Source organism: Oncorhynchus mykiss, chromosome 9 (assembly GCF_013265735.2).
Source record: "Oncorhynchus mykiss isolate Arlee chromosome 9, USDA_OmykA_1.1, whole genome shotgun sequence".
Classification (NCBI taxonomy): domain Eukaryota; kingdom Metazoa; phylum Chordata; class Actinopteri; order Salmoniformes; family Salmonidae; genus Oncorhynchus; species Oncorhynchus mykiss.
Genome location: NC_048573.1, coordinates 71996852 through 72022723, shown reverse-complemented (window position 1 = coordinate 72022723; position 25872 = coordinate 71996852). Strand labels below are relative to the sequence as shown.

At 48.2% G+C, this 25872-nt stretch overlaps 1 protein-coding gene across 1 annotated transcript in view; it reads left to right on the top strand.

Annotated features, from left to right (window-relative positions):
- LOC110531272 (sortilin) overlaps positions 1 to 25872 on the top strand; it is a 50680-nt gene that overhangs the window by 13090 nt on the left and 11718 nt on the right. The window contains exons 2-11 of the mRNA XM_036988931.1: positions 13243 to 13302; positions 15270 to 15343; positions 15454 to 15556; positions 15849 to 16010; positions 16883 to 16956; positions 21304 to 21353; positions 22097 to 22224; positions 22389 to 22533; positions 23077 to 23232; positions 24642 to 24851. Coding sequence (XP_036844826.1) covers positions 13243 to 13302; positions 15270 to 15343; positions 15454 to 15556; positions 15849 to 16010; positions 16883 to 16956; positions 21304 to 21353; positions 22097 to 22224; positions 22389 to 22533; positions 23077 to 23232; positions 24642 to 24851 — 1162 coding nt within the window. The remainder of the gene's footprint in view (positions 1 to 13242; positions 13303 to 15269; positions 15344 to 15453; positions 15557 to 15848; positions 16011 to 16882; positions 16957 to 21303; positions 21354 to 22096; positions 22225 to 22388; positions 22534 to 23076; positions 23233 to 24641; positions 24852 to 25872) is intronic.

Here is a 25872-nt window from a genome sequence, read left to right as displayed (position 1 = left end):
TACAGCATTAGGTTGGGAGAGGGAGAGGTATGGTACAACATTAGGGAGGGAGAGGTATGGTACAGCATTAGGGAGGGAGAGGTGTGGTACAGCATTAGGGAGGGAGAGGTGTGGTACAGCATTAGGGAGGGAGAGGTATGGTACAGCATTAGGTTGGGAGAGGGAGAGGTATGGTACAGCATTAGGTTGGGAGAGGGAGAGGTATGGTACAGCATTAGGTTGGGAGAGGGAGAGGTATGGTACAGCATTAGGGAGGGAGAGGGAGAGGTATGGTACAGCATTAGGTTGGGAGAGGGAGAGGTATGGTACAGCATTAGGTTGGGAGAGGGAGAGGTATGGTACAGCATTAGAGAGGGAGAGGTATGGTACAGCATTAGGTTGGGAGAGGTATGGTACAGCATTAGGGAGGGAGAGGGAGAGGTATGGTACAGCATTAGGGAGGGAGAGGTATGGTACAGCATTAGAGAGGGAGAGGTACAGTACAGCATTAGGTTGGGAGAGGTATGGTACAGCATTAGGGCGGGAGAGGGAGAGGTATGGTACAGCATTAGGGAGGGAGAGGGAGAGGTATGGTACAGCATTAGGGAGGGAGAGGGAGAGGTATGGTACAGCATTAGGGAGGGAGAGGTATGGTACAGCATTAGGTTGGGAGAGGTATGGTACAGCATTAGGTTGGGAGAGGTATGGTACAGCATTAGGGAGGGAGAGGAAGAGGTATGGTACAGAATTAGGTTGGGAGAGGTATGGTAGAGCATTAGGGAGGGAGAGGAAGAGGTATGGTACAGAATTAGGTTGGGAGAGGGAGAGGTATGGTACAGCATTAGAGAGGGAGAGGTATGGTACAGCATTAGGTTGGGAGAGGTATGGTACAGTATTAGGTTGGGAGAGGTATGGTACAGCATTAGGTTGGGAGAGGGAGAGATATGGTACAGCATTAGGTTGGGAGAGGGAGAGGTATGGTACAGCATTAGGTTGGGAGAGGGAGAGGTATGGTACAGCATTAGGTTGGGAGAGGTATGGTACAGCATTAGGGAGGGAGAGGGAGAGGTATGGTACAGCATTAGGTTGGGAGAGGTATGGTACAGCATTAGGGAGGGAGAGGGAGAGGTATGGTACAGCATTAGGGAGGGAGAGGGAGAGGTATGGTACAGCATTAGGGAGGGAGAGGGAGAGGTATGGTACAGCATTAGGGAGGGAGAGGTATGGTACAGCATTAGGTTGGGAGAGGGAGAGGTATGGTACAGCATTAGGGCGGGAGAGGGAGAGGTATGGTACAGCATTAGGGAGGGAGAGGGAGAGGTATGGTACAGCATTAGGGAGGGAGAGGGAGAGGTATGGTACAGCATTAGGGAGGGAGAGGTATGGTACAGCATTAGGTTGGGAGAGGTATGGTACAGCATTAGGTTGGGAGAGGTATGGTACAGCATTAGGGAGGGAGAGGAAGAGGTATGGTACAGAATTAGGTTGGGAGAGGTATGGTAGAGCATTAGGGAGGGAGAGGAAGAGGTATGGTACAGAATTAGGTTGGGAGAGGGAGAGGTATGGTACAGCATTAGAGAGGGAGAGGTATGGTACAGCATTAGGTTGGGAGAGGGAGAGGTATGGTACAGTATTAGGTTGGGAGAGGTATGGTACAGCATTAGGTTGGGAGAGGGAGAGATATGGTACAGCATTAGGTTGGGAGAGGGAGAGGTATGGTACAGCATTAGGGAGGGAGAGGTATGGTACAGCATTAGGTTGGGAGAGGGAGAGGTATGGTACAGCATTAGGTTGGGAGAGGTATGGTACAGCATTAGGTTGGGAGAGGGAGAGGTATGGTACAGCATTAGGGAGGGAGAGGTATGGTACAGCATTAGGTTGGGAGAGGTATGGTACAGTATTAGGTTGGGAGAGGTATGGTACAGCATTAGGTTGGGAGAGGGAGAGGGAGAGATATGGTACAGCATTAGGTTGGGAGAGGGAGAGGTATGGTACAGCATTAGGTTGGGAGAGGGAGAGGAATGGTACAGCATAAGGTTGGGAGAGGGAGAGGTATGGTACAGCATTAGGTTGGGAGAGGGAGAGGTATGGTACAGCATTAGGTTGGGAGAGGTATGGTACAGCATTAGGTTGGGAGAGGGAGAGGTATGGTACATCATTAGGGAGGGAGAGGGAGAGGTATGGTACAGCATTAGGGAGGGAGAGGTATGGTACAGCATTAGAGAGGGAGAGGTATAGTACAGCTTTAGGTTGGGAGAGGGAGAGGTATGGTAAAGTATTAGGTTGGGAGAGGTATGGTACAGCATTAGGTTGGGAGAGGGAGAGGTATGGTAAAGTATTAGGTTGGGAGAGGTATGGTACAGCATTAGGTTGGGAGAGGGAGAGGTATGGTACAGCATTAGGTTGGGAGAGGGAGAGGTATGGTACAGCATTAGGTTGGGAGAGGGAGAGGTATGGTACAGCATTAGGTTGGGAGAGGTATGGTACAGCATTAGTTTGGGAGAGGTATGGTACAGCATTAGGTTGGGAGAGGGAGAGGTATGGTACAGCATTAGGGAGGGAGAGGGAGAGGTATGGTACAGCATTAGGGAGGGAGAGGGAGAGGTATGGTACAGCATTAGGTTGGGAGAGGTATGGTACAGCATTAGGTTGGGAGAGGGAGAGGTATGGTACAGCATTAGGGAGGGAGAGGGAGAGGTATGGTACAGAATTAGGGAGGGAGAGGGAGAGGTATGGTACAGCATTAGAGAGGGAGAGGTATAGTACAGCTTTAGGTTGGGAGAGGGAGAGGTATGGTACAGCATTAGGGAGGGAGAGGGAGAGGTATGGTACAGCATTAGGGAGGGAGAGGGAGAGGTATGGTACAGTATTAGGTTGGGAGAGGTATGGTACAGCATTAGGTTGGGAGAGGGAGAGGTATGGTACAGCATTAGGGAGGGAGAGGAAGAGGTATGGTACACAATTAAGTTGGGAGAGGGAGAGGTATGGTACAGCATTAGGGAGGGAGAGGTATGGTACAGCATTAGGTTGGGAGAGGGAGAGGTATGGTACAGTATTAGGTTGGGAGAGGTATGGTACAGCATTAGGTTGGGAGAGGGAGAGGGAGAGATATGGTACAGCATTAGGTTGGGAGAGGGAGAGGGATAGATATGGTACAGCATTAGGTTGGGAGAGGGAGAGGTATGGTACAGCATTAGGGAGGGAGAGCTATGGTACAGCATTAGGTTGGGAGAGTGAGAGGTATGGTACAGCATTAGGGAGGGAGAGGTATGGTACAGCATTAGGTTGGGAGAGGGAGAGGTATGGTACAGTATTAGGTTGGGAGAGGTATGGTACAGCATTAGGTTGGGAGAGGGAGAGGTTTGGTACAGCATTAGGGAGGGAGAGGTATGGTACAGCATTAGGGAGGGAGAGGTATGGTACAGCATTAGGGAGGGAGAGGTATGGTACAGCATTAGGTTGGGAGAGGGAGAGGTATGGTACAGCATTAGGTTGGGAGAGGGAGAGGTATGGTACAGCATTAGGTTGGGAGAGGCAGAGGTATGGTACAGCATTAGAGAGGGAGAGGTATGGTACAGCATTAGGTTGGGAGAGGTATGGTACAGCATTAGGTTGGGAGAGGTATGGTACAGAATTAGGTTGGGAGAGGGAGAGGGAGAGATATGGTACAGCATTAGGTTGGGAGAGGGAGAGGTATGGTACAGCATTAGGTTGGGAGAGGGAGAGGAATGGTACAGCATAAGGTTGGGAGAGGGAGAGGTATGGTACAGCATTAGGTTGGGAGAGGTATGGTACAGCATTAGGTTGGGAGAGGTATGGTACAGAATTAGGTTGGGAGAGGGAGAGGGAGAGATATGGTACAGCATTAGGTTGGGAGAGGGAGAGGTATGGTGCAGCATTAGGTTGGGAGAGGGAGAGGAATGGTACAGCATAAGGTTGGGAGAGGGAGAGGTATGGTACAGCATTAGGTTGGGAGAGGTATGGTACAGCATTAGGTTGGGAGAGGGAGAGGTATGGTACAGCATTAGGGAGGGAGAAGTATGGTACAGCATTAGGGAGGGAGAGGTATGGTTCAGCATTAGAGAGGGAGAGGTATGGTACAGCATTAGGTTGGGAGAGGGAGAGGTATGGTACAGTATTAGGTTGGGAGAGGTATGGTACAGCATTAGGTTGGGAGAGGGAGAGAAATGGTACAGCATTAGGTTGGGAGAGGGAGAGGTATGGTACAGCATTAGGTTGGGAGAGGGAGAGGTATGGTACAGCATTAGGTTGGGAGAGGGAGAGGTATGGTACAGCATAAGGTTGGGAGAGGGAGAGGTATGGTACAGCATTAGGTTGGGAGAGGGAGAGGTATGGTACAGCATTAGGTTGGGAGAGGTATGGTACAGCATTAGGTTGGGAGAGGTATGGTACAGCATTAGGTTGGGAGAGGGAGAGGTATGGTACAGCATTAGGGAGGGAGAGGTATGGTACAGCATTAGGGAGGGAGAGGTATGGTACAGCATTAGGGAGGGAGAGGGAGAGGTATGGTACAGCATTAGGGAGGGAGAGGGAGAGGTATGGTACAGCATTAGGGAGGGAGAGGTATGGTACAGCATTAGAGAGGGAGAGGTATAGTACAGCTTTAGGTTGGGAGAGGGAGAGGTATGGTACAGCATTAGTGAGGGAGAGGGAGAGGTATGGTACAGCATTAGGGAGGGAGAGGGAGAGGTATGGTACAGCATTAGGTAGGGAGAGGTATGGTACAGTATTAGGTTGGGAGAGGTATGGTACAGCAGTAGGTTGGGAGAGGGAGAGGTATGGTACAGAATTAATTTGGGAGAGGGAGAGGTATGGTACAGCATTAGGTTTGGAGAGGGAGAGGTATGGTACAGTATTAGGTTGGGAGAGGTATGGTACAGCATTAGGTTGGGAGAGGGAGAGATATGGTACAGCATTAGGTTGGGAGAGGGAGAGGTATGGTACAGCATTAGGTTGGGAGAGGGAGAGGTATGGTACAGCATTAGGTTGGGAGAGGGAGAGGTATGGTACAGCGTAAGGTTGGGAGAGGGAGAGGTATGGTACAGCATTAGGTTGGGAGAGGGAGAGGTATGGTACAGCATTAGGTTGGGAGAGGTATGGTACAGCATTAGGTTGGGAGAGGTATGGTACAGCATTAGGTTGGGAGAGGGAGATGTATGGTACAGCATTAGGGAGGGAGAGGGAGAGGTATGGTACAACATTATAGAGGGAGAGGTACAGTACAGCATTAGGTTGGGAGAGGGAGAGGTATGGTACAGCATTAGGGAGGGAGAGGGAGAGGTATGGTACAGCATTAGAGAGGGAGAGGTATGGTACAGCATTAGGTTGGGAGAGGTATGGTACAGCATTAGGTTGGGAGAGGGAGAGGTATGGTACAGCATTAGGGAGGGAGAGGGAGAGGTATGGTACAGAATTAGGGAGGGAGAGGGAGAGGTATGGTACAGCACTAGAGAGGGAGAGGTATAGTACAGCTTTAGGTTGGGAGAGGGAGAGGTATGGTACAGCATTAGGGAGGGAGAGGGAGAGGTATGGTACAGCATTAGGGAGGGAGAGGGAGAGGTATGGTACAGCATTAGGTTGGGAGAGGGAGAGGTATGGTACAGCATTAGGGAGGGAGAGGAAGAGGTATGGTACACAATTAAGTTGGGAGAGGGAGAGGTATGGTACAGCATTAGGGAGGGAGAGGGAGAGGTATGGTACAGCATTAGGTTGGGAGAGGGAGAGGTATGGTACAGTATTAGGTTGGGAGAGGTATGGTACAGCATTAGGTTGGGAGAGGGAGAGGGAGAGATATGGTACAGCATTAGGTTGGGAGAGGGATAGATATGGTACAGCATTAGGTTGGGAGAGGGAGAGGTATGGTACAGCATTAGGGAGGGAGAGGTATGGTACAGCATTAGGTTGGGAGAGGGAGAGGTATGGTACAGCATTAGGGAGGGAGAGGGAGAGGTATGGTACAGCATTAGGTTGGGAGAGGGAGAGGTATGGTACAGCATTAGGTTGGGAGAGGTATGGTACAGCATTAGGTTGGGAGAGGGAGAGGTATGGTACAACATTAGGGAGGGAGAGGTATGGTACAGCATTAGGGAGGGAGAGGTGTGGTACAGCATTAGGGAGGGAGAGGTATGGTACAGCATTAGGTTGGGAGAGGGAGAGGTATGGTACAGCATTAGGTTGGGAGAGGGAGAGGTATGGTACAGCATTAGGTTGGGAGAGGGAGAGGTATGGTACAGCATTAGGGAGGGAGAGGTATGGTACAGCATTAGGTTGGGAGAGGGAGAGGTATGGTACAGCATTAGGTTGGGAGAGGGAGAGGTATGGTACAGCATTAGGGAGGGAGAGGGAGAGGTATGGTACAGCCTTAGGTTGGGAGAGGTATGGTACAGCATTAGGGAGGGAGAGGGAGAGGTATGGTACAGCATTAGGGAGGGAGAGGGAGAGGTATGGTACAGCATTAGGGAGGGAGAGGTATGGTACAGCATTAGAGAGGGAGAGGTACAGTACAGCATTAGGTTGGGAGAGGGAGAGGTATTGTACAGCATTAGGGCGGGAGAGGGAGAGGTATGGTACAGCATTAGGGAGGGAGAGGGAGAGGTATGGTACAGCATTAGGGAGGGAGAGGGAGAGGTATGGTACAGCATTAGGGAGGGAGAGGTATGGTACAGCATTAGGTTGGGAGAGGTATGGTACAGCATTAGGTTGGGAGAGGTATGGTACAGCATTAGGGAGGGAGAGGAAGAGGTATGGTACAGAATTAGGTTGGGAGAGGTATGGTAGAGCATTAGGGAGGGAGAGGAAGAGGTATGGTACAGAATTAGGTTGGGAGAGGGAGAGGTATGGTACAGCATTAGGTTGGGAGAGGTATGGTACAGTATTAGGTTGGGAGAGGTATGGTACAGCATTAGGTTGGGAGAGGGAGAGATATGGTACAGCATTAGGTTGGGAGAGGGAGAGGTATGGTACAGCATTAGGTTGGGAGAGGGAGAGGTATGGTACAGCATTAGGTTGGGAGAGGTATGGTACAGCATTAGGGAGGGAGAGGGAGAGGTATGGTACAGCATTAGGTTGGGAGAGGTATGGTACAGCATTAGGGAGGGAGAGGGAGAGGTATGGTACAGCATTAGGGAGGGAGAGGGAGAGGTATGGTACAGCATTAGGGAGGGAGAGGGAGAGGTATGGTACAGCATTAGGGAGGGAGAGGTATGGTACAGCATTAGGTTGGGAGAGGGAGAGGTATGGTACAGCATTAGGGCGGGAGAGGGAGAGGTATGGTACAGCATTAGGGAGGGAGAGGGAGAGGTATGGTACAGCATTAGGGAGGGAGAGGGAGAGGTATGGTACAGCATTAGGGAGGGAGAGGTATGGTACAGCATTAGGTTGGGAGAGGGAGAGGTATGGTACAGCATTAGGGCGGGAGAGGGAGAGGTATGGTACAGCATTAGGGAGGTAGAGGGAGAGGTATGGTACAGCATTAGGGAGGGAGAGGGAGAGGTATGGTACAGCATTAGGGAGGGAGAGGTATGGTACAGCATTAGGTTGGGAGAGGTATGGTACAGCATTAGGTTGGGAGAGGTATGGTACAGCATTAGGGAGGGAGAGGAAGAGGTATGGTACAGAATTAGGTTGGGAGAGGGAGAGGTATGGTACAGCATTAGGGAGGGAGAGGTATGGTACAGCATTAGGTTGGGAGAGGTATGGTACAGCATTAGGGCGGGAGAGGGAGAGGTATGGTACAGCATTAGGGAGGGAGAGGGAGAGGTATGGTACAGCATTAGGGAGGGAGAGGGAGAGGTATGGTACAGCATTAGGGAGGGAGAGGTATGGTACAGCATTAGGGAGGGAGAGGTATGGTACAGCATTAGGTTGGGAGAGGTATGGTACAGCATTAGGTTGGGAGAGGTATGGTACAGCATTAGGGAGGGAGAGGAAGAGGTATGGTACAGAATTAGGTTGGGAGAGGGAGAGGTATGGTACAGCATTAGAGAGGGAGAGGTATGGTACAGCATTAGGTTGGGAGAGGGAGAGGTATGGTACAGTATTAGGTTGGGAGAGGGAGAGATATGGTACAGCATTAGGTTGGGAGAGGTATGGTACAGCATTAGGGAGGGAGAGGGAGAGGTATGGTACAGCATTAGGTTGGGAGAGGGAGAGGTATGGTACAGCATTAGGTTGGGAGAGGTATGGTACAGCATTAGGGAGGGAGAGGGAGAGGTATGGTACAGCATTAGGTTGGGAGAGGGAGAGGTATGGTACAGTATTAGGTTGGGAGAGGTATGGTACAGCATTAGGTTGGGAGAGGGAGAGATATGGTACAGCATTAGGTTGGGAGAGGTATGGTACAGCATTAGGGAGGGAGAGGGAGAGGTATGGTACAGCATTAGGTTGGGAGAGGGAGAGGTATGGTACAGCATTAGGTTGGGAGAGGTATGGTACAGCATTAGGGAGGGAGAGGGAGAGGTATGGTACAGCATTAGGTTGGGAGAGGTATGGTACAGCATTAGGGAGGGAGAGGTATGGTACAGCATTAGGTTGGGAGAGGGAGAGGTATGGTACAGCATTAGGGAGGGAGAGGGAGAGATATGGTACAGCATTAGGTTGGGAGAGGGAGAGGTATGGTACAGCATTAGGTTGGGAGAGGGAGAGGTATGGTACAGCATTAGGTTGGGAGAGGTATGGTACAGCATTAGGTTGGGAGAGGGAGAGATATGGTACAGCATTAGGTTGGGAGAGGGAGAGGTATGGTACAGCATTAGGTTGGGAGAGGGAGAGGTATGGTACAGCATTAGGTTGGGAGAGGGAGAGGTATGGTACAGCATTAGGGAGGGAGAAGGAGACGTATGGTACAGCATTAGGGAGGGAGAGGTATGGTACAGTATTAGGTTGGGAGAGGTATGGTACAGCATTAGGTTGGGAGAGGGAGAGGTATGGTACAGCATTAGGGAGGGAGAGGAAGAGGTATGGTACAGAATTAGGTTGGGAGAGGGAGAGGTATGGTACAGCATTAGGGAGGGAGAGGGAGAGGTATGGTACAGCATTAGGTTGGGAAAGGTATGGTACAGCATTAGGGAGGGAGAGGAAGAGGTATGGTACAGAATTAGGTTGGGAGAGGGAGAGGTATGGTACAGCATTAGGGAGGGAGAGGGAGAGGTATGGTACAGCATTAGGGAGGGAGAGGGAGAGGTATGGTACAGCATTAGGTTGGGAGAGGGAGAGGTATGGTACAGCATTAGGTTGGGAGAGGGAGAGGTATGGTACAGCATTAGGGAGGGAGAGGGAGACGTATGGTACAGCATTAGGGAGGAAGAGGTATGGTACAGAATTAAGTTGGGAGAGGGAGAGGTATGGTACAGCATTTGGGAGGGAGAGGGAGAGGTATGGTACAGCATTAGGTTGGGAGAGGGAGAGGTATGGTACAGCATTAGGGAGGGAGAGGGAGAGGTATGGTACAGTATAAGGTTGGGAGAGTGAGAGGTATGGTACAGCATTAGGTTGGGAGAGGGAGAGGTATGGTACAGCATTAGGTTGGGAGAGGTATGGTACAGCATTAGGTTGGGAGAGGTATGGTACAGCATTAGGTTGGGAGAGGTATGGTACAGCATTAGGTTGGGAGAGGGAGAGGTATGGTACAGCATTAGGGAGGTAGAGGGAGAGGTATGGTACAGCATTAGGGAGGGAGAGGGAGAGGTATGGTACAGCATTAGAGAGGGAGAGGTACAGTACAGCATTAGGTTGGGAGAGGGAGAGGTATGGTACAGCATTAGGGAGGGAGAGGGAGAGGTATGGTACAGCATTAGGGAGGGAGAGGGAGAGGTATGGTACAGCATTAGAGAGGGAGAGGTATAGTACAGCTTTAAGTTGGGAGGGGGAGAGGTATGGTACAGCATTAGGGAGGGAGAGGGAGAGGGAGAGGTATGGTACAGCATTAGGGAGGGAGAGGGAGAGGTATGGTACAGCATTAGGGAGGGAGAGGGAGAGGTATGGTACATTATTAGGTTGGGAGAGGTATGGTACAGCATTAGGTTGGGAGAGGGAGAGGTATGGTACAGCATTAGGGAGGGAGAGGAAGAGGTATGGTACAGCATTAGGTTGGGAGAGGGAGAGGTATGGTACAGCATTAGGGAGGGAGAGGAAGAGGTATGGTACAGAATTAAGTTGGGAGAGGGAGAGGTATAGTACAGCATTAGGGAGGGAGAGGGAGAGGTATGGTACAGCATTAGGTTGGGAGAGGGAGAGGTATGGTACAGTATTAGGTTGGGAGAGGTATGGTACAGCATTAGGTTGGGAGAGGGAGAGGGAGAGAGATATGGTACAGCATTAGGTTGGGAAAGGGAGAGGGATAGATATGGTACAGCATTAGGTTGGGAGAGGGAGAGGTATGGTACAGCATTAGGGAGGGAGAGGTATGGTACAGCATTAGGTTGGGAGAGGGAGAGGTATGGTACAGCATTAGGGAGGGAGAGGTATGGTACAGCATTAGGTTGGGAGAGGGAGAGGTATGGTACAGTATTAGGTTGGGAGAGGTATGGTACAGCATTAGGTTGGGAGAGGGAGAGGTATGGTACAGCATTAGGGAGGGAGAGGTATGGTACAGCATTAGGTTGGGAGAGGGAGAGGTATGGTACAGCATTAGGTTGGGAGAGGGAGAGGTATGGTACAGCATTAGGTTGGGAGAGGCAGAGGTATGGTACAGCATTAGGTTGGGAGAGGGAGAGGTATGGTACAGCATTAGGTTGGGAGAGGGAGAGGTATGGTACAGCATTAGGGAGGGAGAGGGAGAGGTATGGTACAGCATTAGAGAGGGAGAGGTATAGTACAGCTTTAGGTTGGGAGGGGGAGAGGTATGGTACAGCATTAGGGAGGGAGAGGGAGAGGTATGGTACAGCATTAGGGGGGGAGAGGGAGAGGTATGGTACAGCATTAGGGAGGGAGAGGGAGAGGTATGGTACATTATTAGGTTGGGAGAGGTATGGTACAGCATTAGGTTGGGAGAGGGAGATGTATGGTACAGCATTAGGGAGGGAGAGGAAGAGGTATGGTACAGCATTAGGTTGGGAGAGGGAGAGGTATGGTACAGCATTAGGGAGGGAGAGGAAGAGGTATGGTACAGAATTAAGTTGGGAGAGGGAGAGGTATAGTACAGCATTAGGGAGGGAGAGGGAGAGGTATGGTACAGCATTAGGTTGGGAGAGGGAGAGGTATGGTACAGCATTAGGTTGGGAGAGGGAGAGGTATGGTACAGCATTAGGGAGGGAGAGGTATGGTACAGCATTAGGTTGGGAGAGGGAGAGGTATGGTACAGTATTAGGTTGGGAGAGGTATGGTACAGCATTAGGTTGGGAGAGGGAGAGGTATGGTACAGCATTAGGGAGGGAGAGGTATGGTACAGCATTAGGTTGGGAGAGGGAGAGGTATGGTACAGCATTAGGTTGGGAGAGGGAGAGGTATGGTACAGCATTAGGTTGGGAGAGGCAGAGGTATGGTACAGCATTAGGTTGGGAGAGGGAGAGGTATGGTACAGCATTAGGTTGGGAGAGGGAGAGGTATGGTACAGCATTAGGGAGGGAGAGGGAGAGGTATGGTACAGCATTAGGGAGGGAGAGGGAGAGGTATGGTACAGCATTAGAGAGGGAGAGGTATAGTACAGCTTTAGGTTGGGAGGGGGAGAGGTATGGTACAGCATTAGGGAGGGAGAGGGAGAGGTATGGTACAGCATTAGGGGGGGAGAGGGAGAGGTATGGTACAGCATTAGGGAGGGAGAGGGAGAGGTATGGTACAGCATTAGGTTGGGAGAGGTATGGTACAGCATTAGGTTGGGAGAGGGAGAGGTATGGTACAGCATTAGGGAGGGAGAGGAAGAGGTATGGTACAGCATTAGGTTGGGAGAGGGAGAGGTATGGTACAGCATTAGGGAGGGAGAGGAAGAGGTATGGTACAGAATTAAGTTGGGAGAGGGAGAGGTATAGTACAGCATTAGGGAGGGAGAGGGAGAGGTATGGTACAGCATTAGGTTGGGAGAGGGAGAGGTATGGTACAGTATTAGGTTGGGAGAGGTATGGTACAGCATTAGGTTGGGAGAGGGAGAGGGAGAGAGATATGGTACAGCATTAGGTTGGGAGAGGGAGAGGGATAGATATGGTACAGCATTAGGTTGGGAGAGGGAGAGGTATGGTACAGCATTAGGGAGGGAGAGGTATGGTACAGCATTAGGTTGGGAGAGGGAGAGGTATGGTACAGCATTAGGGAGGGAGAGGTATGGTACAGCATTAGGTTGGGAGAGGGAGAGGTATGGTACAGTATTAGGTTGGGAGAGGTATGGTACAGCATTAGGTTGGGAGAGGGAGAGGTATGGTACAGCATTAGGGAGGGAGAGGTATGGTACAGCATTAGGTTGGGAGAGGGAGAGGTATGGTACAGCATTAGGTTGGGAGAGGGAGAGGTATGGTACAGCATTAGGTTGGGAGAGGGAGAGGTATGGTACAGCATTAGGTTGGGAGAGGGAGAGGTATGGTACAGCATTAGGTTGGGAGAGGGAGAGGTATGGTACAGCATTAGGGAGGGAGAGGGAGAGGTATGGTACAGCATTAGGGAGGGAGAGGTATGGTACAGCATTAGGGAGGGAGAGGTATGGTACAGCATTAGGTTGGGAGAGGGAGAGGTATGGTACAGCATTAGGTTGGGAGAGGGAGAGGTATGGTACAGCATTAGGTTGGGAGAGGCAGAGGTATGGTACAGCATTAGGTTGGGAGAGGGAGAGGTATGGTACAGCATTAGGTTGGGAGAGGGAGAGGTATGGTACAGCATTAGGTTGGGAGAGGGAGAGGTATGGTACAGCATTAGGTTGGGAGAGGCAGAGGTATGGTACAGCATTAGGTTGGGAGAGGGAGAGGTATGGTACAGCATTAGGGAGGGAGAGGGAGAGGTACGGTACAGCATTAGCTTCACGGCTGGGTGAACACATTCTACTGGAGCTACTTGTATGTGAACACTTTTAGGTATGTGGACACTTTAAAATCAGATTAGGGGAATTACTTTATTGCATTATCCTTTATTACTATATGAGGCCTACATTATCAGATCCACTGCTGCTAATATTAAAGATCATGTATGAATTAAACCATTTCTGGATGACTCACACACTGCGTGAGTAATGTGACGGCTTGCCTCTTATACATGATGTTGTGATGGATATCAGTCTGTGAACAATAACCAGAACATGTCTGCTTTTCTCTCTTTTCCTCTCAGTACTCCTTCAATGACCTGAGTGGGTCCGTGTCACTGGCCTGGGTTGGAGACGCCACCGGGGTGAGTTTTACTATGTTCTATTCTGTTACGTACCGATATAACTAAATGATCGTTATGTCAAACCGGCTCTCAAACTTATAGATGGAATGTAAGTATAATATAATTATCTTTACGGGCGCTCTATACCAGTCCTCACGGGCGCTCTATACCAGTCCTCACGGGCGCACTATACCAGTCCTCACGGGCGCTCTATACTAGTCCTCACGGGCGCTCTATACTAGTCCTCACGGGCGCTCTATACCAGTCCTCACGGGCGCTCTATACCAGTCCTCACGGGCGCTCTATACCAGTCCTCACGGGCGCTCTATACCAGTCCTCACGGGCGCTCTATACCAGTCCTCACGGGCGCTCTATACCAGTCCTCACGGGCGCACTATACCAGTCCTCACGGGCGCTCTATACTAGTCCTCACGGGCGCTCTATACTAGTCCTCACGGGCGCTCTATACTAGTCCTCACGGGCGCTCTATACCAGTCCTCACGGGCGCACTATACCAGTCCTCACGGGCGCACTATACCAGTCCTCACGGGCGCTCTATACCAGTCCTCACGGGCGCTCTATACCAGTCCTCACGGGCGCACTATACCAGTCCTCACGGGCGCACTATACCAGTCCTCACGGGCGCACTATACTAGTCCTCACGGGCGCTCTATACCAGTCCTCACGGGCGCACTGTACCAGTCCTCACGGGCGCTCTATACTAGTCCTCACGGGCGCTCTATACTAGTCCTCACGGGCGCTCTATACTAGTCCTCACGGGCGCTCTATACCAGTCCTCACGGGCGCACTATACCAGTCCTCACGGGCGCACTATACCAGTCCTCACGGGCGCACTATACTAGTCCTCACGGGCGCTCTATACCAGTCCTCACGGGCGCACTATACCAGTCCTCACGGGCGCTCTATACCAGTCCTCACGGGCGCTCTATACCAGTCCTCACGGGCGCTCTATACCAGTCCTCACGGGCGCTCTATACCAGTCCTCACGGGCGCTCTATACCAGTCCTCACGGGCGCTCTATACCAGTCCTCACGGGCGATCTATACTAGTCCTCACGGGCGCTCTATACCAGTCCTCACGGGCGCTCTATACCAGTCCTCACGGGCGCTCTATACCAGTCCTCACGGGCGCTCTATACCAGTCCTCACGGGCGCTCTATACCAGTCCTCACGGGCGCTCTATACCAGTCCTCACGGGCGCTCTATACCAGTCCTCACGGGCGCACTATGCGTCCTCACGGGCGCTCTATACCAGTCCTCACGGGCGATCTATACCAGTCCTCACGGGCGATCTATACCAGTCCTCACGGGCGCTCTACCAGTCCTCACGGGCGCTCTACCAGTCCTCACGGGCGCTCTATACTAGTCCTCACGGGCGCTCTATACTAGTCCTCACGGGCGCTCTATACCAGTCCTCACGGGCGCTCTATACCAGTCCTCACGGGCGCTCTATACCAGTCCTCACGGGCGCTCTATACCAGTCCTCACGGGCGCTCTATACCAGTCCTCACGGGCGCTCTATACCAGTCCTCACGGGCGCTCTATACCAGTCCTCACGGGCGCTCTATACCAGTCCTCACGGGCGCTCTATACCAGTCCTCACGGGAGCTCTATACCAGTCCTCACGGGCGCTCTATACCAGTCCTCACGGGCGCTCTTTACCAGTCCTCACGGGCGCTCTATACCAGTCCTCACGGGCGCTCTATACCAGTCCTCACGGGCGCTCTATACTAGTCCTCACGGGCGCTCTATACTAGTCCTCACGGGCGCTCTATACCAGTCCTCACGGGCGCTCTATACCAGTCCTCACGGGCGCTCTATACTAGTCCTCACGGGCGCTCTATACCAGTCCTCACGGGCGCTCTATACCAGTCCTCACGGGCGCTCTATACCAGTCCTCACGGGCGCTCTATACCAGTCCTCACGGGCGCTCTATACTAGTCTTAAAGCTAGACTTTTTCTGTACAGGTCATCCTGGCTTTGACAACATTCCAGGTTCCATTCTTCATGTTGAGATTCGCCCAGTCCAAACTCTATCGAAGGTAAGAACAGACTGATTCATCACCAGTTGTGTCAAAGATTTTCTGTGGTAAAATATAGCCAGATAATATTTGAGCTGATGAGTTGTTGAATATTAAGTGCGCTTCCTCAGTGAGAACTATGGGAAGTCGTTCCAGGACGTCACAAACCTCATCAACAACACTTTCATCAGGACAGAGTTCGGGATCGCCATCGGACCAGAGAACTCTGGGAAGGTAAGATGCCTTTTTAGAGCCTGGGAACTATCTTATGTGCTAATGGCATGTTCTAGAAGAAACGCCTCTGAAAATAATGGCAACACTGCAGGAAAGACTGCAGGTGTAACTTTGTTTGTTTTCTAAGCATGTATAAACTTTTACTGTCACGTATCAAAGCCTATAATATGTTATATCTCCCTAATGTATCAAAAGACGTGTGATGTTGTAGACCACTGTTCAATGTTCAGAATAGTTCTATGAGTTCAATGGGACATATCATCATTTGGTTTGCCCGTCCTCCTGCTCTCAGGTGATCCTGACAGGTGATGTGTCTGGCAGCCTGGGATCTCGTATCTTTATCTCCAGAGACTTTGGGAACAGCTTTGAGCAGCAGGACCTTCCCTTCAACCCCCTGATGCAGATCACATACAACCCCAGAGACGCCAACGTTCTCCTGGTTATCGGCAACACTGTGAGTCTGGAGGGGTCGGGGGGGGTCAGGGGGGGGTCAGGGGGCGTGTGGAGGGGTCGGGGGGGTCAGGGGGGGTCAGGAGGGGTCGGGGGGGTCAGGGGGCGTGCGGAGGGGTCGGGGGGGTCAGGGGGGGGTCAGGAGGGGTCGGGGGGGGTCAGGAGGGGTCGGGGGGGTCGGGGGGGGGGGTCAGGAGGGGTCGGGGGGGTCAGGGGGCGTGTGGAGGGGGTGAGGAGTACTATAAAGTGTTCTTACTTCTCCTAAAACCCAGACCCATCGACACACACAACTCATCAGTACTTTTACAACACCAGTGGTCTAGTCAGCCTCATCATTTACCTCTCAGGGTTGATAGGAGCTGTTCCGATCCTCTCTGTCTAAATCACTTTATTTTAGAGCTAAATTGAAATGTTTTTTTTTTACAGAAGAAATATGAGAAACGTATACATGAGCGTGGTCGCAAGTGAATGGGAACAGTTTGGAGATCATGGGAAAAGTTGAGGACACAACAGTTCACCTGACACAAGACTGAATACAAACATTACACTTTATATTTGGGGGGGGATTTTACATTTACTGTACTTTTTACTGCATTTGTTGATATAGAAATCTGAAAATTGTCTGAATACATTCATTAGCATGATAAGAATGTCTGGATAATGTGGGGTAGGTGCAACAACCCCAGGCACATTCTGTTCGGAACAACCCCAGGCACATTCTGCATTCAGCCTCCCGATCACGGCCGGTTGTGACACCCTGGGATCAAACCCTGGTCTGTAGTGACGCCTCAAGCACTGCGATGCATTGCCTTAGACCGCTGCGCCACTCGGGAGGCCCAGTTGACGTATTTATAATACCTTTTAACCCCTTTACAGAACGAGCTCTGGCTGTCAGAGGACTTTGGAGAGAACTGGAGGAAGATCCATGACATGGTGTGTCTGTTCAAATGGTAAGAGACTACGAGATATATATATATATATATATGTGTATGTGTGTGTATATATGTGTATATATGTATATATGTGTGTATATATGTATATATGTATATGCGTTTTATGTATACATACAGTGCCTTGCGAAAGTATTCGGCCCCCTTGAACTTTGCGACCTTTTGCCACATTTCAGGCTTCAAACATAAAGATATAAAACTGTATTTTTTTGTGAAGAATCAACAACAAGTGGGACACAATCATGAAGTGGAACGACATTTATTGGATATTTCAAACTTTTTTAACAAATCAAAAACTGAAAAATTGGGCGTGCAAAATTATTCAGCCCCTTTACTTTCAGTGCAGCAAACTCTCTCCAGAAGTTCAGTGAGGATCTCTGAATGATCCAATGTTGACCTAAATGACTAATGATGATAAATACAATCCACCTGTGTGTAATCAAGTCTCCGTATAAATGCACCTGCACTGTGATAGTCTCAGAGGTCCGTTAAAAGCGCAGAGAGCATCATGAAGAACAAGGAACACACCAGGCAAGTCCGAGATACTGTTGTGAAGAAGTTTAAAGCCGGATTTGGATACAAAAATATTTCCCAAGCTTTAAACATCCCAAGGAGCACTGTGCAAGTGATAATATTGAAATGGAAGGAGTATCAGACCACTGCAAATCTACCAAGACCTGGCCGTCCCTCTAAACTTTCAGCTCATACAAGGAGAAGACTGATCAGAGATGCAAGCCAAGAGGCCCATGATCACTCTGGATGAACTGCAGAGATCTACAGCTGAGGTGGGAGACTGTCCATAGGACAACAATCAGTCATATATTGCACAAATCTGGCCTTTATGGAAGAGTGGCAAGAAGAAAGCCATTTCTTAAAGATATCCATAAAAAGTGTCGTTTAAAGTTTGCCACAAGCCACCTGGGAGACACACCAAACATGTGGAAGAAGGTGCTCTGGTCAGATGAAACCAAAATTGAACTTTTTGGCAACAATGCAAAACGCTATGTTTGGCGTAAAAGCAACACAGCTCATCACACTGAACACACCATCCCCACTGTCAAACATGGTGGTGGCAGCATCATGGTTTGGGCCTGCTTTTCTTCAGCAGGGACAGGGAAGATGGTTAAGATTGATGGGAAGATGGATGGAGCCAAATACAGGACCATTCTGGAAGAAAACCTGATGGAGTCTGCAAAAGACCTGAGACTGGGACAGAGATTTGTCTTCCAACAAGACAATGATCCAAAACATAAAGCAAAATCTACAATGGAATGGTTCAAAAATAAACATATCCAGGTGTTAGAATGGCCAAGTCAAAGTCCAGACCTGAATCCAATCGAGAATCTGTGGAAAGAACTGAAAACTGCTGTTCACAAATGCTCTCCATCCAACCTCACTGAGCTTGAGCTGTTTTGCAAGGAGGAATGGGAAAAAAATTTAGTCTCTCGATGTGCAAAACTGATAGAGACATACCCCAAGCGACTTACAGCTGTAATCGCAGCAAAAGGTGGCGCTACAAAGTATTAACTTAAGGGGGCTGAATAATTTTGCACGCTCAATTTTTCAGTTTTTGATTTGTTAAAAAAGTTTGAAATATCCAATAAATGTCGTTCCACTTCATGAATGTGTCCCACTTGTTGTTGATTCTTCACAAAAAAATACAGTTTTATATCTTTATGTTTGAAGCCTGAAATGTGGCAAAAGGTCGCAAAGTTCAAGGGGGCCGAATACTTTCGCAAGGCACTGTATATAGCAAAGAGAACTTTGGGTAAAGATATATATAGTAAAGAGACATCAACTTTGGGTAAAGATATATATAGTAAAGAGACATCAACTTTGGGTAAAGATATATAGCAAAGAGACATCAACTTTGGGTAAAGATATATAGCAAAGAGACATGAACTTTGGGTAAAGATATATAGTAAAGAGACATCATCTTTGGTAAAGATATATAGCAAAGAGACATCAACTTTGGGTAAAGATATATAGTAAAGAGACATCAACTTTGGGTAAAGATATATAGTAAAGAGACATCAACTTTGGGTAAAGATATATAGTAAAGAGACATCAACTTTGGGTAAAGATATATAGTAAAGAGACATCAACTTTGGGTAAAGATATATAGCAAAGAGACATCAACTTTGGGTAAAGATATATAGCAAAGAGACATGAACTTTGGGTAAAGATATAGTACTAGAGTAGAACCCATCCTTACATGGCTGCCCACAGGGTAAGAGTTTGTAGAAGTTAGGAACTATTAGCAGCCAGTTATCCCATTGCTCATGGTCTGTTTTGAGTTCCTATAATGACCACTGTTGTTATGTAGACTGAACTGTATGTTCATTCCCTCTCTTAACTATAGCTCAGTCCCTGTGGTTGATTTGGTGGCATTATATTAGCTTGACTTCTGCTCCCTCGGGCAGCTAGTTGTAGATGTTGAATAAACCCATAGAATTTGAATGCTAAAATGGATATGAACCTTCTTATGAGGGTTCAAAGGTCAGATATATTGGTCAGGGAGATGGTCGACCACGTTCTGCCAGTACTGTGCTAAGATATTGTTTAAAACAATGAATGTGAAGAATGTATCTGCACTGTATGTACGTTAGCTAGAGGAATGAGTCAATGAATATTTCTAATTAACTGCCAATATGCCAATATTCCATTCTAACAATGCAGTCAATACACAGCCATACACTGGCTCGACTCAGTTTATGACAGGATTTAGACTGGCAGGTAGCCAGAATGGTCAGGTAGCCTGGCGGTTCGAGCATTGGGCCAGTAACTGAAAGGTTGCTGGATTGAAAACCCAAGTCAACAAAGTGTTAGATCTGTCGGTGTGCCCTTGTGCAAGGCACTTAACCCTAATTTGTTTCAGGGGTGCCGTACTACTATGGCTGATCCTGTAAAACAACACATTTCACTGTAACAAATATATATATATATATTTTGTATAAAGTTGTAAATCCAACAAGTACTGATATTGTATCATATAATAGCACTTGCAGCTTTCCAAGAAAACACAATCTGAGACATTTATGGTCTGTTAACATATATTTTTTAGATTCTATTTATATAGAAAATGTGTTTAAAACATGTATGAACTGTATTTGTAATTACATGACAATATCCTAGGTTGACTATAATTCCATTACACAATTTGCGATACATCACATGCCTTACTTGTATTGTCCTGCATCAGTGAATTACATCACCAATGCCTCTACTGCCATTCAATCCAATTTGACTGGTTTTGGATTTCTCCCTGACCAAGATGGCTGCCATTTTCACCCATTTATGGAACTTTGAGGGTTTAGTCCCTCTAGTCATTTAATAGGATCTCTATGAATATACCTATCAGCTAGCTGATTAGTTTTTAGATGTAATATGTTGAATAAACATACTAAATAAACATCCATATTGCCCCGACTGTCATCAGGGCACCATGCACACCGTGAAACACACACTGTAAAAGCAGGCAGTAAACTGGAATTGCAATTATGTTAGTGTTTGACTATGTGTTCTCTGGGCCAAGCCCTACCCTGCACAAGCTCTATTTTTCTGCAGAGGTATTTCCTGGTTCTGCCTGCATTGTGATGAAAGGGCGTCAGTAGTAGCTGTTGCGTGTTTGTTTACCCTCGCTGGTTCATTTTCTAGCGCTGCGACACCCAGAGCGTCACAAGTAGTGTACAGTACACACACACACACAGCGATATCACACCACCCAGCCTCTTCTCCCAGTCCCTAAAGACCTAACCTTGATAGAAACACAGGAATATAGGTCAAACTTAAACTTAACTATGGCATGACTAGACTTTCTGAAGACAAACACAGAAAATTAGATATTTGAGAAGGGCATGGCTGTACAGTATGTACTGTATGTGGGAGGGAATGTGTGATTTTAAACTGTAACCAAGACGATAACGCAAGTCACCAAGGTCCTTTTAGGACAGCAGGATCAGCTGTTTGTCTCTACAGCCTGTCTCAACTTCCATCATATCTCCAGCTGTACCAGTGTGTCCCAAACTATATCAGTCCAGTATACATTGAAAACAGGGATCTTGGTGTTGTACTAGCAACTAAACTGGTTTGGGTAAAGCGGCAGGGTAGCCTAATGGTTAGAGCGTTGGGCCAGTGACCGAAAGGTTGCTGGATCGAATCCCCAAGTGGACAAGGTCAAAAAAAATCTGTCATTCTGAACAAGGACGTTAACCCACTGTTCCCCGGTAGGCCGTCATTGTAAATAAGAATTTGTTCTTAACTGACTTGCCTCGTTACATTTTAAAAATACATGTTTACAAAGGCTAGTAATGTGTGGTGACAGCTTGTCGTCTTCTCTGTTTCCAGGGGGATGGACAGTAACATATTCTTCACCACCAGCCTCAATGGATCCTGCAGTAAGTGACACCGACACCCATTCAATAGCTAATAAATTCTAGAATGTCTCTCTAGTCGTTGTAGTCTCTCTAGTCGTTGTAGTCTCTCTAGTCGTTGTAGTCTCTCTAGTCATTGTAGTCTCTCTAGTTGTTGTAGTCTCTCTAGTCGTTGTAGTCTCTCTAGTCGTTGTAGTCTCTCTAGTCATTGTAGTCTCTCTAGTCGTTGTAGTCTCTCTAGTCATTGTAGTCTCTCTAGTTGTTGTAGTCTCTCTAGTCGTTGTAGTCTCTAGTCGTTGTAGTCTCTAGTCGTTGTAGTCTCTAGTCGTTGTAGTCTCTAGTCGTTGTAGTCTCTAGTCGTTGTAGTCTAGTCGCTGTAGTCTAGTCGCTGTAGTCTAGTCGCTGTAGTCTAGTCGTTGTAGTCTCTCTAGTTGTTGTAGTCTCTCTAGTCGTTGTAGTCTCTCTAGTCGTTGTAGTCTCTCTAGTCGTTGTAGTCTCTCTAGTCGTTGTAGTCTCTCTAGTCGTTGTAGTCTCTCTAGTCGTTGTAGTCTCTCTAGTCGTTGTAGTCTAGTCGTTGTAGTCTCTCTAGATGTTGTAGTCTAGTCATTGTAGTCTCTCTAGTCGTTGTAGTCTCTAGTCGTTGTAGTCTCTATAGCCTCTTGTGAGAGACTGTCATAAATAGTTAATGTGGTTCTGGATTGCAAGATAAATAAATTGACATCTAACTTTAAGAATAGATAAGGAGAACATCTGTCTCTCCCTCTCAGATGACAGAGGGATGCTGGACTTGAGGAGGACGACGGACTATGGGAAGACCATCAAGACTGTTGCCACTAAGATCTTCTCTTTCGGCCTGGGGGGGAAGTTTCTGTTTGCCTCTGTTATGACTGGAACTGTAAGTATGAGGAAGTGTGTGTGTGTGTGGTCTACTTGTTTGCATAATGTTTGTGTTCCTGCTTTGAATGTAAGCTTGTTCACTAAGCCTAAGGCCCTTCTCACTCTCTCTGTTTCTCTCTCTCTGTTTCTCTCTCTCTCTGTTTTTCTACGACCCTCCCCCAGGGAACTCTGAGGAGGATCCATGTGTCGACTAACCAGGGGGAGGACTGGAACATGGCTCAGCTGCCTCCGGTTGGCCACGAGGAGTTCTATTCCATCCTGGCAGCCAATGAGGACATGGTGTTCATGCACGTGGACGAACCAGGAGGTGAGTCAATACCCATACTGTGACCCCAATAGGACCAATGTTCTGTCCTTTTCCTGTCCCTCTAGTTAACCATGTTGGATATGACCCTAACAGGAACAATGTTCTGTCCTCCTCCTGTCCCTCTAGTTAACCATGTTGGATATGACCCCAATAGGACCAATGTTCTCTCCTCTTCCTGTCCCTCTAGTTAACCATGTTGGATATGACCCTAACAGGAACAATGTTCTGTCCTCTTCCTGTCCCTCTAGTTAACCATGTTGGATATGACCCCAATAGGACCAATGTTCTGTCCTCTTCCTGTCCCTCTAGTTAACCATGTTGGATATGACCCTAACAGGACCAATGTTCTGTCCTCTTCCTGCCCCTAAATTAAAAAAAATCTCCATTATAATCCATCTGTTTTAGAGAGTTTTTCTCTCTTCCTCTTCTACTCTACTCCTCCATCCTCTGTTCCTCCTTTCCTTTCCTTTCCTCATCACCTCCTCTCTTCCTCTCCTTCACTTAATACAGTAATAGAACTGTCTCCCTCCTATATGTCCCCAGACACAGGCTATGGCAGCATCTACGTGTCAGACGACAGGGGTACAGTGTACTCTAAGTCTCTGGAGCGTCACCTCTACACCACCACAGGGGGAGACACTGACTTCACCAACGTTACCTCTCTACGAGGGGTCTTCATCACCAGTATACTGGCAGAGGGTAGGGACTACACACACACACATACATACATACATACATACATACACACACACACACACATACACCTGCTTTAAATGCTCCAACACTCAGAGCACTTAGACTCCTGTGTCCCCAGACTCCTGTGTCCTCAAGACTCCTGTGTCCTCAGACTCCTGTGTATTATATGCCAGTTATGAGGCCCAGTATGACTCTCCTTAGCTGTTCAGTGTGAGATCAGCTGCATGTCTACAGCAGCTCAGGAAGACCAGTGGACCCATATATACACTAGGTTATATATACACTCCATCTAACTTTAGGCATCAGCTGTCTGAGCAGCTTACCGATCACTCTACCTGTACGTAGCCCATCTGTAAATAGCACACCCAACTACCTCATCCCCATATTATTACTTATCCTCTTGCTCTTTTGCACCCCAGTATCTCTATTTGCACATCATCATCTCACATCTATCACTCCAGTATTAATGCTAAATTGTAATTATTTTTGCCTCTAGGGCCTATTTATTGCCTACATCCCTACTCTTCTATATTTCCACACACTGTACATAGATCTTTTTATTTTCTTTTGTGTTATTGACTGTACGTTTACTCCATGTGTAACTAAAGCGTTGCTTTATCTTGGCCAGGTCGCAGTTGTAAACGAGAACTTGTTCTCAACTGGCCTACCAGGTTAAAATAAAGGTGAAATATAAGAAATAAGTATTTATGTGGACAGTGAAGCTACAACTTTTATTCTCTTTTTACGCTAGTATTTGGGATTTGTTTCATATGAGGGCGACAGTACAGAATGTCACCTTTTTATTTTAGGGTATTTTAGAGTATTTTCATGCATATTTGTTTTACTGTATCTAGTCCCCCCATTTGAAGATGTAATAAGTATATGGACAAATTCACTTGTGTGTTTTATAATGTAGTCAAAAGTTTAGTATTTGGTCCCATTTTACCTAGCATACAATGACTACATGTGCGCCCAATAGAAATGAATGGTAAATAATGTATTGTGTCATTTTGGAGTCAGTTTTATTGTACATAAGAATAAAACGTGTTTCTGAACACATTTTAAAGTGGATGCTAACCATGATTAGCGAAAATAATTGGGAATAATGATGAGTGAGAAGTTACAGGGGTTGAGATCATACCCCCAAGACATGACATATTTTTTGGGGGGGGGGGGGGGGTGTGAGATCCTTGTTCTTACACTATGTGAATTTGTCCAAATGCTTATTCAAATGGAGGGACACGACACATCAATTGCTTTCGTTTGTGTACTGTCGCCTCATTAAATATTTGATTGAAAATCCAAAATGCTGGAGTATAGAGACAAATAATACATAAAAAATAAAATAGCTTCGCTGTCCAAATAAATATTGTTGGGGGGGTGTAAATGTCTCTTGTTGTGTTGTTGTCCAGATGGCTCGGTGCAGTCCGTGGTGTCCTTCGACCAGGGAGGGGAATGGGTGCCCCTGCAGAAGCCTGCCAACACCAAGTGTGACTCCACAGCCAAAGACCCCGACAAGTGCAGTCTCCACATCCACGCAGCTTACAGCGCGGCTATGAAGCTGAACGTCCCCATGCTGCCTCTCAGTGAACCAAACGCTGTAGGACTCATCATGGCTCACGGTAAATCGCACACATCTCCTTAGTCATTCACCTGTTCATGACTCTGTCAATTTGACTAAGCAAAAAAAAAGCCAGGTCGTCGTGCCGGAGTCTGATCAAGCGTTAACACTCGGAGTTCCAGGCGCGACCATCTCCTGACCCCTAACCCCTAGCCTCTGACTCCCGCCTTCAGGGAGTTTGGGCGATACAATCTCTGTGATAATACCCAATGTGTTTTGGTCATTCAGCAGACGCTCTTTATTTTACCCCGTTTGTGGTATCCAATTGGTAGTTAGTCTTGTCTCATCGCTGCAACTCCCATACGGACTCGGGAGAGGCAAAGGTCGAGAGCCGTGCGTCCTCCGAAACACAACCCAACTGCACTGCTTCTTGACACAATGCCCACTTAACCCGAAGCCAGCCGCACCAATGTGTCGGAGGAAACACCATATTCAACCCAGGGTAGCTGGGCGCTTTAGGAGGAAGGGTTATCAGATGTCACGCAGCGTAGGGCAGTCTCCATCTCCTGGTTTGCCGTTCGGTCTGGCTGTTGGTCTGGGGGTGATATCCAGAAGAAAGACAGACATTGATACAAAGAGCTGAACAGAAGGATCTCCATACCTTTGATGTAAACTGGGGTCCCCTGTCGGAAGCGATGTCAGTGGGAATGCCATGTCAACATTTTTCTCTGCAGGTGAAAGTTTATTCTCGGGAGGAACTGATGACAGGTCCGGAGGTTCTGGAATGAACTGGGGCACAGACAAGGGAGGGGCAAAGGCAGAATGTAGACAATTAGAGTGACAAAATTAACTCCAAGTGGGTACATTTCTGGCGGTCCAGTCGATCTGTGGGTTGTGCAGCTTTAACCATGGAAGGCCAAGAACGAGAGGAAACTGAGGGCAATCGATTATGTGGAAACTGATCCTTTCCTGGTGGTTTCCAGAGAGACGCAGGAGGACAGGGACGATTCCCTCACAGGCACGGGTGAGGAACTGTCCATTGTGAGCTTTGGCATCGAGGGGTGAATCGAGTGGAACAGTGT